The sequence below is a fragment of the Strigops habroptila genome, chromosome Z, assembly GCF_004027225.2.
Source record: "Strigops habroptila isolate Jane chromosome Z, bStrHab1.2.pri, whole genome shotgun sequence".
In the NCBI taxonomy this organism is placed as follows: domain Eukaryota; kingdom Metazoa; phylum Chordata; class Aves; order Psittaciformes; family Psittacidae; genus Strigops; species Strigops habroptila.
This window is the reverse complement of record NC_044302.2, coordinates 4,693,903-4,710,501: the sequence shown is the minus strand read 5'-3', so window position 1 is coordinate 4,710,501 and position 16,599 is coordinate 4,693,903. Positions and strand designations below refer to the sequence as shown.

Sequence of the window (16,599 nt, the reverse complement as noted above, 5' to 3'; positions counted from 1 at the left end):
GGTTGGAAAAGACCTTTAAGATCATGAAGTCCAACCGTTCCCCAGCACTGCCAAGGCCACCACTAACCCATGGCAATGAGGACCTCTACATGGTTTGTGAACACTTCCAGGGATAGTGACGCCAGCACTGCCCTGAGCAGCCTGTTCCAGTGCCTGAGCACCCTCTCTGTGAAGAAATTGTTCCTAATATCCAGTCTAAACCTTCCCTGGTGCAGCTTGAGGCTGTTTCCTCTTGTCCTATCTCTTGTTCCTTGGGAGAAGAGACCGACCCCACCTCACTACAGCCTCCTTTCAGACAGATGTAGAGAGCGATAAGGTCCCCCCTGAGCCTTCTCTTCTCTGGACTAAACCCCTCCCAGGTCCCTCAGGCGTTCCTCATCACACTTGTGCTCCAGGCCCCGCACCAGCTTCGTTGCTGCTCAACAAAGGTGCGGCCTCACCAGTGCTGCATACAGGAGGATGATCACTGCCTTGGCCCTGCTGGCTGTGCTATTTCTGGTACAGGTCAGGATGCTGTTGGCCTGCTTGGCTGCCTGGGCACAAGCTGCTCATGTTCAGCTCCATCAGTCAGCACCCCCAGGTCCTTTTCCGTGAGCAGCTTTCCAGCAACTCTTCCTCAAACCTGGAGCATTGCATGGGGTTGTTGTGGCCCAAGTGCAGGACCTGGCACTTTCCCTATGCCTTCTCACAGAGGAGACTATTTTCTTACACAGCTGCAAATGAGAGGTGGTTGAAATTTATATGATACTGTTTTGGCATTGCTCTTAATCTGTGGCAGAAATCAAGCTCTCCAGACTGAGGTATCTTAAAGGATCCTTGAATACACTTAGTGCAAGGTTAATGACTGCTCTGCAGAGTAAAATAATCTCAAAAGTAGCGGGAGAAATGCAGTGTGAAATATGTGCTCCCAAAAAAGTGTGAGAGGATTCCTTCCCAGGAGCCAGAAGAGGAAGCTATGTAGGTTGCAGAGATAGTTTGGGAAGGAGAGATCAGCTTTGACTCTGAATTAAGCCACTTAGGGATTATGTATCTTTAAAAGTAAGTCTAGGGATAATGTTATAATTGGAAATGTTCAAAACTTTCCCCCAATACTCTTTTGGAGTTTTCCTTCCAAATCCAGTGTTGATGTGAGGCTGAACTCTCTTACAAGCATCATTCCTGCTCTGTGTTGTGAGTTACCATGTACACCATTGACTACCATTTAGCATGCTTTTTGAACACATGCTTTTTTTGTCTTAGGATATAAATAAAAATTAATTTTTGAAATATGTAATTGAATGCTAAACAGTGTTTTTGCTTGGAGAAAGCTTGATTTTTATTTATTTATTTTTGATTTTTTTTTTTTGCCTTGAAATTTGTGTAGAGCTCAGAGTAATTAAGCTTCAACTTTCCACTGTTAACTTTTCTTTAATATTTGGGGTTGGCTTGTTTTATGTACTTCAGTTAATGTATTGCTGATGGTAACAGGCATGGATTTTGCTAACTGGGCCAGTTGAGCTGTCTACTCCTATGCATTGTCACAGTGATTGTGCTTCTCCTTGTCTCAGGTAACTGCGTAGTTGTGGTTACTGTAAAGTGAAAGGCTGTTGCTGCACTGACAGGTTGGGAATGGTCAGTGTGACAAACAGCTTAGCTCTGACCGCATCACAAGCTTTCACCTGCTTTGGGGCTGACTGTAAACAGTCTGTATCCGAAACCCACTTTTTCCTCAGAGTTTGTATGGTGAAGTCCCACTCTGTTACCCATGATCAGGACCTCGAAGTACTGTGACCTACACCCAGCTTTAGAGATTTGATACAGTGTAGGGCAGACTAGAGTTTGTCATTTAAAGGAATCATTTTGATCTAGTCCGAATGGGTATATTTGTTTCTTACACACATGCGCACCTAAAAACATTAGAAGTGGAACTGAAATAATCTGAAATGGCTTTGGCAAAGTTCTAACATGTGCTAGTGCATCTCTGCTCTGCGTTTTTGATGTGATTTGGGGAGTGTGGGGTAAATTAATGCAGACTTGTGTAGGAATTGTGTAAATAATCTAAGTAAACTTTTTGTTTGATTGTTCCAAGTATTAGATTTTGTCAGTTGGAAAATGTCAGAAAAAAAAAAATGGTACCATGAGGCTTTTGAAATGATGTGGAATGGTTTAGAGTGTACGAGCTAGGACCCCAAATGCTCATACTGATAATGAGATTATTTCTTGCTAAGGTGTAGTGCTTTTCTAAAATCCTAGTGCTCTCTTGCTTAAAAATGCTTGCTACATTTCAGTTACAGAAAATCCTTTAAAATTTGAATCAATGGTTCAGAGAAAGTACTACAGTGATGTCTTTCTGAAGCTGTTTCACAGCTAACACAGGTATTTTCTTGCATACAGATCATTTGTGTAGTGCCAGGCTCACAGATTCAGTGGGACATAGGGTGGATGTGTGACAGGCAGGGAGCTATGGCTGTATTTCAAGTTGCTTAATATGCAGTAGCATTTCCCCCTTGGGGATGTCTCTGTTCTTTTTTACCTCAGCACATAGTTGTGCCTTAAAAAGGGTAGAAAATTGTGTTGTGCTTGCAGAAATCTATTTATTAAGAGACAAGGCTGACTCGAGAGGCAGAGGACAGGAAGGCCAGTTAAGTTGGGAGAGGCCATCAGTCGTATGGCCTAGTAAGTTTATTTTGAAACAGTATTTTTCTCAGTTTATTATGTAGAGATCTTTTAACTGATTTACTTTGTGTTTGTGGGTATAAAGCATTGTTAAATAAAGCCTCATCAAATTCTGGTTTCCTCAGGCCCAAATGGGATGGTTTTTTTTTGTGCTACAGTCTGACTAGGATTGGGTTTTGGGTTAGATGTTGGTAAATTTTTCAAGTCCTGTTTTAAATCATGAAGAAATAGTTGCATAGACACAACATTTCCTTATGTGAATACATCATTATATAGTAAACCAGTTCCATTAAGATACTATCAATGATCACTTTGTTTAACTTCAGTCTTGTGTTCACTAATTAGAAAAGAAGCACTAATTAGAAAAGAAGCACTTTCTGAGCATTTTGCTCAGAAAGAAGTACCAGGCCTGTGATACCTCGGTGAAAAATGTTGATAAATGCAAAGACTGTATTATTATATAGAGGAATTGGGGTTGGATTCATACAACTTTTAATAGTCTGTAGTTGAGATTATTGTTTTGTTTTGCTGCATGACTGAATCAAAAATACCTCCTATAAACATAATTCAGTTATGATTCACCAAGTGTTTTTCTTAGGCATGTTTTTGGAATATCATAAATTCTAGCTCTTAAGTTACTGAATAAAAATGACTTGGTTATATCGAGAGCATAAGCCCTGTGCGAGGAACTGTGAAGCTGTTCACTCAGGTACACACTTTAGGGTACACACTTTAGGGATCCTGTTCTGTTTCGGTGTTGCACTGTCACAACAGTGTCGGCGTGCTTCAGACTTTTGTATCACAGATGTTCCAGTTTATTTTGACTTTTAGAATTGTTTATTGACTAAACCAGATAATATTTATTTAAAACCACTGAAGGTTAAACTCTTTCCACACCTAAAAGTGATATGTGGATAAATTTTACTGTAAGAAAACTAAATGTTATAATTGCTGTGGAATTTAGCTTAAGCTTTGAAGTTTGTGAATGTAGATGGCTGTGAGTCATGCAAACAGCAAGTACGTAAGTTTTATTAGAATAAACCACCTAAAGTCTGAAAAACAGACAAGCTAAGGATTTACCATGAGCAAGACTTGACACTGCTGAAAGCTTTTCTGGTGGAAGGGTGGAGGATAGCAAAGAATTGTCTGAAATGACCAACAGAGTATGCTGAAGAAGAATGAGAGTTGTAAACTGTAATGTACTGGACCAAACTGACCTGCTTTTATCCATATCCATAATTCTTGTGACTAGTGACCTTTAATGTGAATATTCTTTCACATGCTAAGAATGTGTTATTGCTGGTATTTTCCAGTCCTCTTTGTCTGTTTTGTCAGTTTATTCAGCTCCTTGTTTCAACTTTTCTGTCCCAGTATCCCTCTGCTGTCCTGGCTGTTCAGATGCTGTTCAATGAATTACAGCTGGGTTGGAAGTTTATAGAAGTTTCCAGGTGCTATGAAATGCCAACATGTGAGGCTTTCTTACTGGGAATGTTGCGTTTTCTCTAAACTAAATATAAACTGTCATTTTGGTGGTGATTTGGGTTTTTTATTTGGTTGGTTGCGGGTTTTTTTGATGGTCTTGTTAGGTACCTTTTTTTTTTTTTTTCCATAGAAATATAGATGCAAGGTATCTAGAAGGGTGCAGGAAGATAATGTTGGGAAAAGACATTTCATCTTAGGTTTGTTATGCAACGTTTGAGGCACAGGGGTAACAGAATAGTAAGAGCAGCTGTACCAAAACTGATGTTTAGATCTTGTGTATTTTTTTACACATAGGCAGTTTAAGTTACGTGCTTGTGCCGTTAGGTAGGTGGTACCATTAATCTTGTGTAACTCAATAGTTTAGCAGAACTCTGGAAAATTAATTCTTGTTGGTTTTTTTTATTTTGTGAAGGATAAATATCTGTGTTGTTTTGGAAGGTAAACCAGTGTGTGCCTGGAGCTTACATGAACTATATATATTGGTTTAAAACTGGTCACAGGATGAAGTGCAGTTTGTGCTGTGATTAGCTCTAGTGGGAATTTGAAGGAAAATTTAATGTATACAATTTTACAGCCTGAAATACTTTGCTAAAGACTTGGGAAGGATGATGAGAGCTGGGATGCAAACAGATGAGTTTCTGGCTCCCAACACACAGGTCTTTTGGAATGCTAGTACCTTAATAGGATTAATAATGAATTTATTAGTTGTATTGCATGTAAATCCTTTTGTAACAAAGATCCTTCTCTTTTATTTTTAGTACATTTTTGGGGAGTTCAGCCCTGATGAATTTAATCAGTTCTTTGTGACTCCACGATGCTCTGTTGAGGTAAGATCTACGTTAACCTTCTTTTGTAGATGACATTTTAAAGCTCCATCTCTTTGTGTGTATTTGAAATGTAACACTACAATTACTTCTTTATCATTCTTTTAGCTTCCTAATTTACAAACTGAAGATATTGAACAGGAGTGTGCTTTCTATGTATGTGGATGTTAAATCATTTTTTTAGAAATAAGAAATTAATTATTCCACCTTCTGCTTGTCAGCTTCCCGAGCTGGAATAGCTGACACTGTAGTGATGGGATGTGGAAAGTGAGTTGTCCTGGTGCCTCAGCTTTAACATGCATATAGAGAAAACTTTTTCAGCAGTGTTCTTCTTGTGAGTAAGGTGGGCTTCTAAGTTTTGTGAACCTTTGGAAGCACAGGGATTCTTAGTATTTTTTTAACAGGTGGAGCACTGCTGACCATCAAAGCTATGCTTTCAAGGAAGGCTGTGCGTAAGGTCTGAGAAGTGGATCAGTAATGAGCTAATTACAGTGGGAGTGAGAACCACAGATTGGAAGCAGTTGTGTCTGTGTGTTTGAGTTCGTAGCATACTACAGACAGTATTGTAGACTCTTTTCTTTGTAGTTCTTGGTAGAGAATGACAAAACCATTTTCCTTTGTAGGGAAGAGTAGAATGCCATTGTCCTGATCTCCAGACTTGGAAAATAATTTTTCTCTGGGTCAAGTTCCGTGTTTTTTCCTCCGAACATTTCAGTCATGCTTCCGTCCTCTTCCCTCAACATTAAGGAAATGAACACTTCCAGCTGTAGAAGGGGAGATCCTTTTCTCACATTTTACAAATCTGACAACCATTGTCAATGTGACTTAGTTTCCTGTAACTTAATTTTCAAGTATAATTAGTGTAGTGTACCACTAAATAATAAAGATGCATGAAGGAAATGGGGCAGAGAAGTTCAGGAAGAAAAATACAGCTTCTACTTGACTTTAGGGATAGCTTTGTATCTTCTCTGGTAGTTGGGAAGTAATGCAGAATAGATCTTCAGGTAATTAATGTTTCTTCTGCCTATATTGCCGTTTTCCCACCTTTAAATACAGTAGCAGCAGTGTGACATTTGCATCCTATTTAGTGTCGCCTTAAGTGTCCTGTATCAGCTGTGCTAACGCTTACGTTGTGGAAGACGAAAATGTCGTACTTTGACTTCTATAAAGCTATTCTCATAAAGCATGTTGAGGAAACACAAACCTACAGCATTAGAACTAGTCTTACTTCATTTTACAACTATCTCAAGTGTACCACATACTGGTTAGGTATCAAAATAAAAAACTGTGTTGAATGATGTTCCTTAACTTTGTCCTTGATCTGGTTCAGTTCGATGTTTTAATTATCTGGATGATGAAATAAGAATTATGCTTATTAGTTTTACACTGTGCAGATATTTCAGAGAAAAGTGGTCTGAAAAAAATAGGGTGAAATTCAAGAAGGGCAAGACTGAGATTACAATGCTGCAGTGGTGTTTGACATACATTCTGTTGGGTGCAGTGCCAGTTCTGGGAGTCCCCAGGTCTGTTGATGCTGGTGTCCTTTTGCAATCCCTTACCTATAGACTGAAGGGTAGACTGAGGCAAGGGACTAGTTAAAGCTAAAAGCTGTCTAGAATGTCTCTTCATACGTGGCATTCGTAATACATGTTCTATCAGATACCTGTTGCCTGAGATGGCTCAGATGACCCAGTTGTACAAAACAGGTCAACTCAGAAATCTGTGCTTCGCAAAAGTGCTGTTGATTAACCAGATACAGGGGGGACCAGTAGGTGCACTACTTTATCTTTTTTTTTCTTCCTTAAACTTTGTATTTTCGTAAGCCTTTTGAATTGGAAAAAAGCAAGAATTACAAGTTTTATCATAGAAAGTCTTCAATTAGCAGTTTGAGTAACTTTTTTAGCTCTAACTGTAACATTGTATTGAATCTGTGTTCAATGTTAATACGGATAATAGTTTCTTAACAGCTTGGAGCCTCTGTCTGCCCCACTGATTCTCATTTTTGACCTGGAAAGCGCATGTACTAAGATGTGTTATGGTTTATAAATGGATTTACAGTATGTGTTATTTTTATGCACTTTTTAATAGTGGAATTTTAGGAATATTTTTCTTGGCACTTCTGATGCATTGCTGTCTGCAGTGCTTTAAGAAGAGTATGTAAGTATCTGTAGCTTTAGAGAACTGAAGACTTCAGTGGGGAAGCCTTTGATATTTATTACACCATTACAATGAATATTTAGAATAGCGTCATAAAACTTCACTACACTCAATGTTTTATCTCCCATTGTAGAAACAGTTCAGCTGCTACCTGGGAAGCTGCTGCACTGCAGTACAGCAATGGCTCCCAGTTCATGCAGGCACAGGAGAAGGCTTTCAGCTGCCAGGGAGTTTGGGGGCAGGTGAGGGGGATTAGAAATTGCCCACCCGTGGTTACACAACAGCAAGGATTTTATAGACCACTGAGACTGTGAAATGATGCTAGTTGTTTTATATTAGATGTATTTACAATCCAGATAGAAGCTATATGCTGTAGTTACCTTACGCTTAGGCTGATGATCAAAAATTTTGTTAAATGTGGTTAAAAATACATCTTAGCTGAAACATTCCAAGGGCAGCATTATGGCTGAACCAAGTTGAGTCTTGAAAGATTTAGGTGTAACTATTGTCTGTGCAAAACTTTGTTTCATCCTTTCACAGGTCATTTGTTCAACCTTAGTTTCTGTCTAAAAAGAGAGTATGTTCCTCATTTTGAAATCATGGTGAGTTACTGTTGATGAAGGAAGATCCTGATGCTGTGAGGTAAATTGCTTGAGAAGTTGATGAGCCTATGGTGTGTAACCACGATAATCTTTATCTTTCAGTAATTGTGGTAATCTGCAAGGACACTTGAAGCTACAGTGTGGGATTTGATAAATATAGAAGCATGAGTTCAAGACATACTCTCAGAAAATCAGACCTTACTAATGATGTTATTTTTAAAGGATTTAGATGTTTCAAATGAAACTGGTATCAAATGTTAACAGATTTGCTTTGTCTTTCTTTTTTGTACAGCTCCCCCCATACAATGAAACAGTTTCATGTGGTATTAAGTCCACAGGTAAGTTTCATAATGGTAAGAAATCAATATCCATTCACTTTTTTTTAAACTTCAAGGTTGTGACACTTCCCTTAGATTTACTACAGCCTCTCTTTAATCTTTAGAACTCATTCAGCAGGTATACATACATATATTTGGGAGGTGGTTTTTTTTAAACACCTTTATTGAATGAGATCTATGAGGTATTTGAAAATAGCACATTGAACTTCAGCTAGGTAGGGTGGACATGCTTACTTCTCCTTGATGGTGCTACCACACAATCTTAGTGCCTTGCTGAAATGTTGTGGGATGTAGCTGTAAAACTACAGGGGGCTGAAACTTGCTAGAGAACTTGTACTGAAGGAACAAGTAACTAGTGTGGCATTTAGCATGAGTATTTTCTGGCAGTTGCAACCTGAAGACAGCTCTGCAAGCAGTGTTCAGTGTTCCCTTTGATTCTTGTTTTTGTCTGGCTCAGCCATTTTTCTGGAAAATCCTGCCCCCCCCCCCCCCCCCCCTTTTTGGTGAAGGTATGACTCTTGATGTAAAAATGCATTACAGAGTTCCGTATAAAGCTGTATGAGTCACACATCTACTCTTGTCCTGACCCATACACCTTACAACCTGACCTTCATCGTTGACAGTGAAGTAGGAATGGCCATGGGATCATTACCTACTTTAAACCAAACATTGACAGTATTTTAAGCAGCAGGTAAATTAGTGTTTGTTCTTTCTTTCCCTGAACCAGGGTAGAGCAAGGAAGCTGAGACTTACCCAGATGTATATGAATGATAAAAATGACATCCAGATTTCTTTCAAAATAATGGAAGTGTCTGACTGGACATTTCTCAAAAGTACTAAAGAGGACCAAAATGTGCATAGTGATGTTTAAGAACACCTGGTCATTATGCTTAGTGACTTGGGCCTTGCATTTAAAGGTAAATAAGATAGCCAGTCATAAAGAAGGACATCAGGTCCCATTTGAAAGCAGATACACAACAATTTCTGAAAATTGAGGAGCTTTATGTAGTACAAGACCAGGTTTAGGACCCTGAGTAGTTTTAAGCAGGAGTTTGAAAAGTTCTTTAGAAGGACCATATGGTATGAATTGTCTTTTGTTGATGGCAGAGGCATCCAGTCATGTATTGCTTTGTCTAACTATGGATTTAAGTTCTGTTCTTTAAGACTGAGATTTTAATGTTCACCAGCCATACAGAAAGTTGGTTTGTACCAATGTTTTTCAGATCATTCCTAGACCCTGAGAGAACCCCTCCCAGCCCTGAGATTAGGTAATGACAGCGAATTAGGTTTTGCCTGAAAAATGCCTTTTAGCAAGCGTGCACTGTACTGTGCATGAATATTATCACTGCGTGGGCTGCATAAGAAGCTGCAGAAACTAAAATGGAATGCTATGCTTGTGCAGATTATTTATAATTACAATAAGATGATACACACTGACCGTGTTGTCACTCCCCATATAACTTTTTTCTATACTTATCCTCAGTATTAAACTTCATTATGGAATTAGAAGATCTTTTAATACTTACTAGGAATAATCACATCGCGGCTGAAGCTCTAATGTGCAGAACTCTGTTCAGACTAATTAGTGTATGTATTCACAGCTTTTGCTATAGTACACAGACTTTGTCCTTGGAGCATCTGTTGATACTTGTTTCAATATGTGTGTCATGTTGTTCGTGACAGATACATCTGTTTCAGTCCATTCAGGAACAGCACTATGAACTAGATTGAAACAAAGATGCCCAGAAGCAAAGTGGAAAGTGAAAACAAATAGAAAAAATTACCTCTCATTTTCTTTAAACGAACCTGACACAATCTTATGACAAATGAGCTTCTGCCAATCATTCCATAGACTAACTGTACAGTAGGTACTGATATTTATTATTCTAATCCTGCTGTAAGGTGTAAAATTTTAATTCCTGATTTGTATGTTGAGCGCTAGAATATCAGTTTTTCTCTTGGCAAGATTTTAGCCTACAATGTTCTTGTACTTTCAGCTAAATTACAAGTATGCCATAATTGAGAGGGATGTGTTTTGTTTTCAGCTCCTCACGTGACCTGAGTTAGCTTTTGTGATTGTCTGGTGTACAGAACACTGTAAAATTCACTAAAACCAGGAAAAAAATACTTGCTTGGATTAAATTTTTTTCTTAGCTTTCAGTACCACAAGCACTGGAAGCTTATTGGAGAGGAGCAGAGCACAGAAGTAAACACTTTGACTTCTGGCTGTGGTAGACTTAACTCACCCATGAAGGGAAACCACTTTGTTTCAAAGCAGTTATAATTTTTATTTTTTTTTTAACTGGGATTTTGGAAAAGAAGCAGAAGTCCCAGATTATTTTGAACTGTTAGGGATTTGAAATGTGACCAATAATTCATTCTTATCATGGCTGGAGGAATATTAGGTGTTGCCAGTTGTTGCTTGCGCTTTGTACAGTCGTAACAAAGGGTAGAGAACTAGCTCTTGGTTCATGCTTGAACTAACAAGTTGCTCCATAAGCAGATGAATTAATGAGAAAGTTTTGTTGTACACTTGTGTTCTGTATCCTTTAAAACCCCATGTACTGCATTTGCAAGCAGATGAAGCTGTGGCTGGTTTTGAGCTGTGTGCATCGTGACAGGACAGGCAGTGTACAGCACTGATAGCCAGTTAGTGCTGCTGCTAACCGGTTGGGTGATGCCTGAGATCTCCCAGCCCTTCTCTCTTAAGTGAGTATCAGGCGGCAGCTTCCCACCTCCCTGCCTCTAGGCTGCTGATTTTTATTAAAAGTGTCGTGGTTTGAGCCCAGTCGGTAACTCAGAACCACACAGCCGCTCGCTCACCCCCCCCCTCCCCTCCTTCTTCCTCCCCCCACTCCCGGAGGGATGGGGAGGAGAATGGGAAGAATGTAACTCCCACGGGTTGAGATAAGAGCAGTCCCGCAACTAAGGTATAACACAAAACCACTACTGCTACCACCAATGATAATAACGATTAGTGAAATAACAAGGGGAGAGGATACAATTGCTCACCACCCGCCGACCGATACCCAGCCCGACCCGAGCAGTGATCTGGGCCTTCCGGGTAACTCCCCCCGGTTTATATAGTGGGCATGACGTGCTGTGGTATGGAATACCCCTTTGGCTAGTTTGGGTCAGGTGTCCTGTCTCTGCTTCCTCCCGGCTTCCCCTCCTCCCTGGCAAAGCATGAGACTGAGAAAGTCCTTGGTTGGAATAAACATTACTTAGCAACAACTAAAAACATCGGTGTTATCAGCGTTGTTCCCAGGCTGAAAGTTAAAAAACACAGCACTGCACCAGCTACTAAGCAGGAGAAAAATGACTGCTATAGCTGAACCCAGGACAGTATCCACCCCTTATTCCATACCATTCACGTCATGCTCAGATCCCACATCTCTCAGCACACCATCACCCCTGTCCCATATATACACATATATATACACCCACACCCACACACAGAGAAAGATATCGTTCCCTAGTCCATGGACCAATCCCTGTAAAATTGCTGAACTCATCCAGTCCATGATGTCAGGCTCCATCTCTTGTAATAGTCTTTCAGGGCAGGAGGGACGGTACATAGTGTTGGGTTGTTGCCTGCTGATGATACCGCCAAACTCATCTGGTCACTGCTGAGCTCGTCTGGTTTCCTCAAAATTCATTCTTTGTTGAGGTGATGATCGGAGGGAAGTCAGGGTCAATGGCTGGTGACCTGAAGGTATCTAGCTGGTGGGCTATAAAAGTGTTATAGAGCAGGCAACAGCGTACAATTGAGTTCATTGGCTGTTTTCCCCCAAAATCAAATCCCCTTGAGGTACACATCGGACTTCCCTATCTTCCCGCATTACCCACCAAGTATATCCAGGTCCCTGAGCAAAAGCAACCCCACGAGTGGGTTTGCCTTTACCTGAAGCAGGAATAACCCAGACTGTCTTTCCCAACAAATTCTTTATGTGCACCACAGGAACTTTATCCCCCTCTACAGTACGTAAAAGTTCTGATTGGGCTGGGCCAGCCCTGTTGGCAGATCCCCTAGTGTTGACCAACCAGGTGGCTTTTGGTAAATGTGTATCCCAGTGTTTGAAAGTCCCACCTCCCATTGCTCTCAGTGTAGTTTTTAACAGCCCATTGTACCGTTCGATTTTCCCAGAGGCTGGTGCATGGTAGGGGATGTGATTGATATACCCACTCAATGCCATGCTCTTTGGCCCAAGTGTCTATGAGGTTGTTCCAGAAATGAGTCCCATTGTCTGACTCAATTCTCTCTGGGGTGCCGTGTTGCCACAAGACTTGTTTCTCAAGGCCCAGGATAGTGTTCCGGGCAGTGGTGTGGGGCACAGCGTATGTTTCCAGCCAGCCGGTGGTTGCTTCCACCATGGTAAGCACATAGCGCTTGCCCTGGCGGGTTGGTGGGAGTGTGATATAGTCAATCTGCCAGGCCTCCCCATATTTGTACTTCAGCCATCGTCCTCCATACCAGAGAGGCTTTAATCGTTTGGCTTGCTTAATTGCAGCACATGTTTCACATTTGTGAATAACCTGGGCAATAGTGTCCATCTTTAAGTCCACCCCTCGATCACGAGCCCATCTATATGTTGCATCTCTGCCTTGATGGCCTGAGGTGTCATGGGCCCACCGGGCTAAAAATAATTCACCCTTATGTTGCCAATCCAAGTCCATCTGAGCCACTTTAATCTTAGCAGCTTTATCCACTTGCTGGTTGTTCTGGTGTTCCTCAGTGGCCCGACTCTTGGGTACATGAGCATCTACGTGGCGTACCTTCACCACCAGGTTCTGCACCCGAGCAGCGATATCTTGCCACAATGCAGCAGCCCAGATGGGTTTACTTCTGCGTTGCCAGTTGCTCTGCTTCCATTGCTGCAACCACCCCCATAGGGCATTTGCCACCATCCATGAGTCAGTATAGAGATAAAGTACTGGCCATTTTTCTCGTTCAGCAATGTCCAAGGCCAGCTGGATGGCTTTCACCTCTGCAAATTGACTCGATTCACCCTCTCCCTCAGCAGTTTCTGCAACTTGTCGCAGGGGACTCCACACAGCTGCCTTCCATCTCCGATGCTTTCCCACAATACGGCAGGACCCATCAGTAAACAAGGCATATTGCTTTTCACTCTCTGACAGTTCATTATATGGTGGGGCCTCTTCAGCACGCGTCACCTCCTGTTCTGGTGACATCCCAAAATCTTTGCCCTCTGGCCAGTCCATGATGACTTCTAGAATTCCTGGACGACTGGGATTTCGTATTCGAGCTCGTTGTGTAATTAGTGCGGCCCACTTACTCCATGTAGCATCAGTTGCATGATGTGTAGAGGAGACCCTGCCTTTGAACATCCAGCCCAGCACAGGCAACCGGGGTGCCAGGAGGAGCTGCGCTTCAGTTCCAATCACTTCTGAGGCAGCTCGAACCCCTTCATAGGCTGCCAGTATCTCTTTTTCAGTGGGAGTGTAGCTGGCCTCGGATCCTTTATATCCCCGACTCCAAAAGCCAAGGGGTCGACCTCGAGTCTCCCCTGCAGCTTTCTGCCAGAGGCTCCAGGTAGGACCATTCTCCCCAGCTGCGGTATAGAGCACATTTTTCACATCTGGCCCGGCCCGGACTGGTCCAAGGGCTACTGCATGAACTATTTCTCATTTAATTTGTTCAAAGGCTTGTTGTTGCTCAGGGCCCCATTTGAAATCATTCTTCTTCCGGGTCACGTGGTAGAGAGGGCTTACAATCAGACTGTAATTTGGGATGTGCATTCTCCAGAACCCCACAACACCTAAGAAAGCTTGTGTTTCTTTCTTGTTAGTTGGTGGAGACATTGCTGTTATCTTGTTGATCACGTCTGTGGGGATCTGGCGGCGTCCATCTTGCCATTTTATTCCCAAAAATTGAATCTCCTGTGCAGGTCCCTTGACCTTACTCCGTTTTATGGCAAAACCGGCATTCAGCAGGATTTGGATTATTTTCCTCCCTTTCTCAAAAACTTCTTCCGCTGTATCACCCCACACGATGATGTCATCAATGTATTGCAGGTGTTCTGGAGCTTACCCCTGTTCCAGTGCAGTCTGGATCAATCCATGGCAGATGGTAGGGCTGTGTTTCCACCCCTGGGGCAGTCGGTTCCAAGTGTACTGGACGCCCCTCCAAGTGAAAGCGAACTGTGGCCTGCATTCTGCTGCCAAAGGGATTGAGAAAAATGCATTGGCAATGTCAATTGTGGCATACCACTTGGCTGCCTTTGACTCCAGTTCATACTGAAGTTCTAACATGTCCGGTACGGCAGCACTCAATGGTGGTGTGACTTCGTTCAGGCCACGATAGTCTACTGTTAATCTCCACTCTCCATTAGACTTTTGCACTGGCCATATGGGGCTATTAAAGGGTGAGCAGGTCCTGCTGATCACTCCTTGGCTCTCCAGTCTGCGGATCAGCTTATGGATGGGAATCAAGGAGTCTCGGTTGGTGCGATATTGCCGCCGGTGCACTGTTGTGGTCGCAATTGGCACTTGTTGTTCTTCGACCTTCAGCAACCCCACAACAGAAGGATCCTCTGAGAGACCGGGTAAGGTGGACAGCTGCTTAATTTCTTCTGTCTCCAAGGCAGCGATACCAAAAGCCCATCTATACCCTTTTGGGTCTTTGAAATACCCTCTCCTGAGATAGTCTATGCCAAGGATGCATGGAGCCCCTGGACCAGTTACAATGGGGTGCTTTTGCCACTTCCTCCCAGTCAGGCTGATTTCAGCTTCCAGCATAGTTAACGCTTGGGATCCTCCTGTCACTCCAGAAATATAAATGGGTTTCACCCCTTGATACCTTGATGGCATCAGAGTACACTGTGCACCGGTATCTACTAGAGCCTTATACTTCTGTGGGACTGATGTGCCAGGCCATCTGATCCACACAGTCCAGTAAACCCGATTATCCCTCTCCTCCACCTGGCTGGAGGCAGGGCCCCTCTAATAGTGATCACAAAATTCTCCACTTCTGTCTTGTAGAAAGGGATTAGTATTCCTTATCACGGGAGCTGGAGTAAAATCAGCTCTTTCGCTCCATCTGGGAAACTGCTCGCCAGAGACTGGAGCAGCAGCTTTCCTGGGAGGATCATCCTTGACCATTGTTCTCCTCTTCAGTTCACGCACCCGTTGCTCCAGAGCTGAAGTAGGTTTTCCATCCCACTTTCTCATGTCTTCTCCATGATCCCGCAGGTAAAACCATAGGGTGGCCCGTGGCATGTACCTCGTATATTTTCTTTCTCGAGCAGTAGGGCGCCTTCTGTTGATAGCTGAGACATGGGTTGGTACGCGTGGAGAGCTGGATAGATCGGATGAATCGTCTCTCAATTGTTTGAACTCCTGGGACAGTTTTTCCACAGCTGAAATGATGGAAGGGGTGAGATTGTCTTTGAACTCTCGGAGTTGACAAATCAGGAAATCCACTGTTGGTGATACTCCGTCATTCCAGGTCATTGATGCCAATGTGTGGGCATATGATGATGGCGCACTCCGTGTAAGTTTCCGCCACATGGGTCGTGTACATTCGACTTCATCTGGGTCTACGGATGTGTTCCTGGAATCCGGCCTACGATAGATCATCTCTATAATGGCTGATTCCCTCAGGGTCTGGATGCCTTTCTCTATCGTGGTCCAGTTGGCTGAGCGATTCGTAATATCGTCTTTGTAGGGAAACCTTTCCTTCACAGCTGCCAGGAGCCGCCTCCAAAGACTGAGGGCTCGCTTCTCTCTTGCAATCGCTTTGTCAATTCCTCCTTCCTTAGCAAGTGATCCCAGCTGCTTGGATTCCCTACCTTCTAGTTCATGACCGTCGGCCCCATTGTCCCAGCACCGGAGCAACCAGGTGACAGTGTGCTCCCCTGGAAGAGGGGTGAAATCTTTTCGCATATTCCGTAGTTCGGTTGAGGTCCGGGGTCGAGAAGTGACCTCTTCTTCTTCTTCCTCTTCCTCTGACCCACGTAGTAGTAACTCTTGTTCAGGTGCTGTTGCATATAGTAATGGCACTGGGTCTTCATCTTTCTTCGCTTCGCGGGTTGCTCTTTGTGCCTTTCGTTTGCTTTTGCTTACAGGGGCAACAGACATTGTCACAAACTGGACATTTGGTTTAGCTGCAGTGTTTGTCACTGTGGTTGGAGTGGCTGCAGTGTCTGCCACTAGGATTGGAGTGGTTGCAATGTCTATTGCTGGGGTTGGTGCAGCTGTTGTGCTTGGGAGTTGAGTAACACCAACAGCTGCATTATCTGTTGCTGTCGGGGTTTGAGTAGCTACTGTGCTTGTCACTGGGGTTGGTGTAGCTGCAGTGCTTGGAGTAGCCATATTGTCTGTTGCTGTCGGGGTTTGAATAGCTACTGTGCATGTCACTGGGGTTGGTGTAGCTGTGGTGCTTGGAGTAGCCATATTGTCTGTTGCTGTCGGGGTTTGAGTAGCTGTTGTGCTTGTCACTGGGGTTGGTGTAACTGCTGTATTTGAAGTTGGAGTAGTTGCGTTGTCTGTTGTGGTCAGGGTTTGAGTAGCTGTTGTGCT

The 16,599-nt window shown here is 42.8% G+C and overlaps 1 protein-coding gene across 2 annotated transcripts in view; it reads left to right on the top strand.

The window, feature by feature from the left end:
• USP10 (ubiquitin specific peptidase 10) overlaps window positions 1–16,599 on the top strand; it is a 59,063-nt gene that overhangs the window by 14,889 nt on the left and 27,575 nt on the right. The window contains exons 2-3 of one of the 2 annotated variants that reach the window (XM_030471256.1): window positions 4,896–4,964; window positions 8,013–8,058. In XM_030471256.1, the coding sequence (XP_030327116.1) occupies window positions 4,896–4,964; window positions 8,013–8,058 (115 nt within the window). Of the gene's footprint in view, window positions 1–4,895; window positions 4,965–8,012; window positions 8,059–8,860; window positions 8,976–16,599 lie in introns of those variants that run through there. The other variant, XM_030471257.1, reaches the window with a different exon arrangement.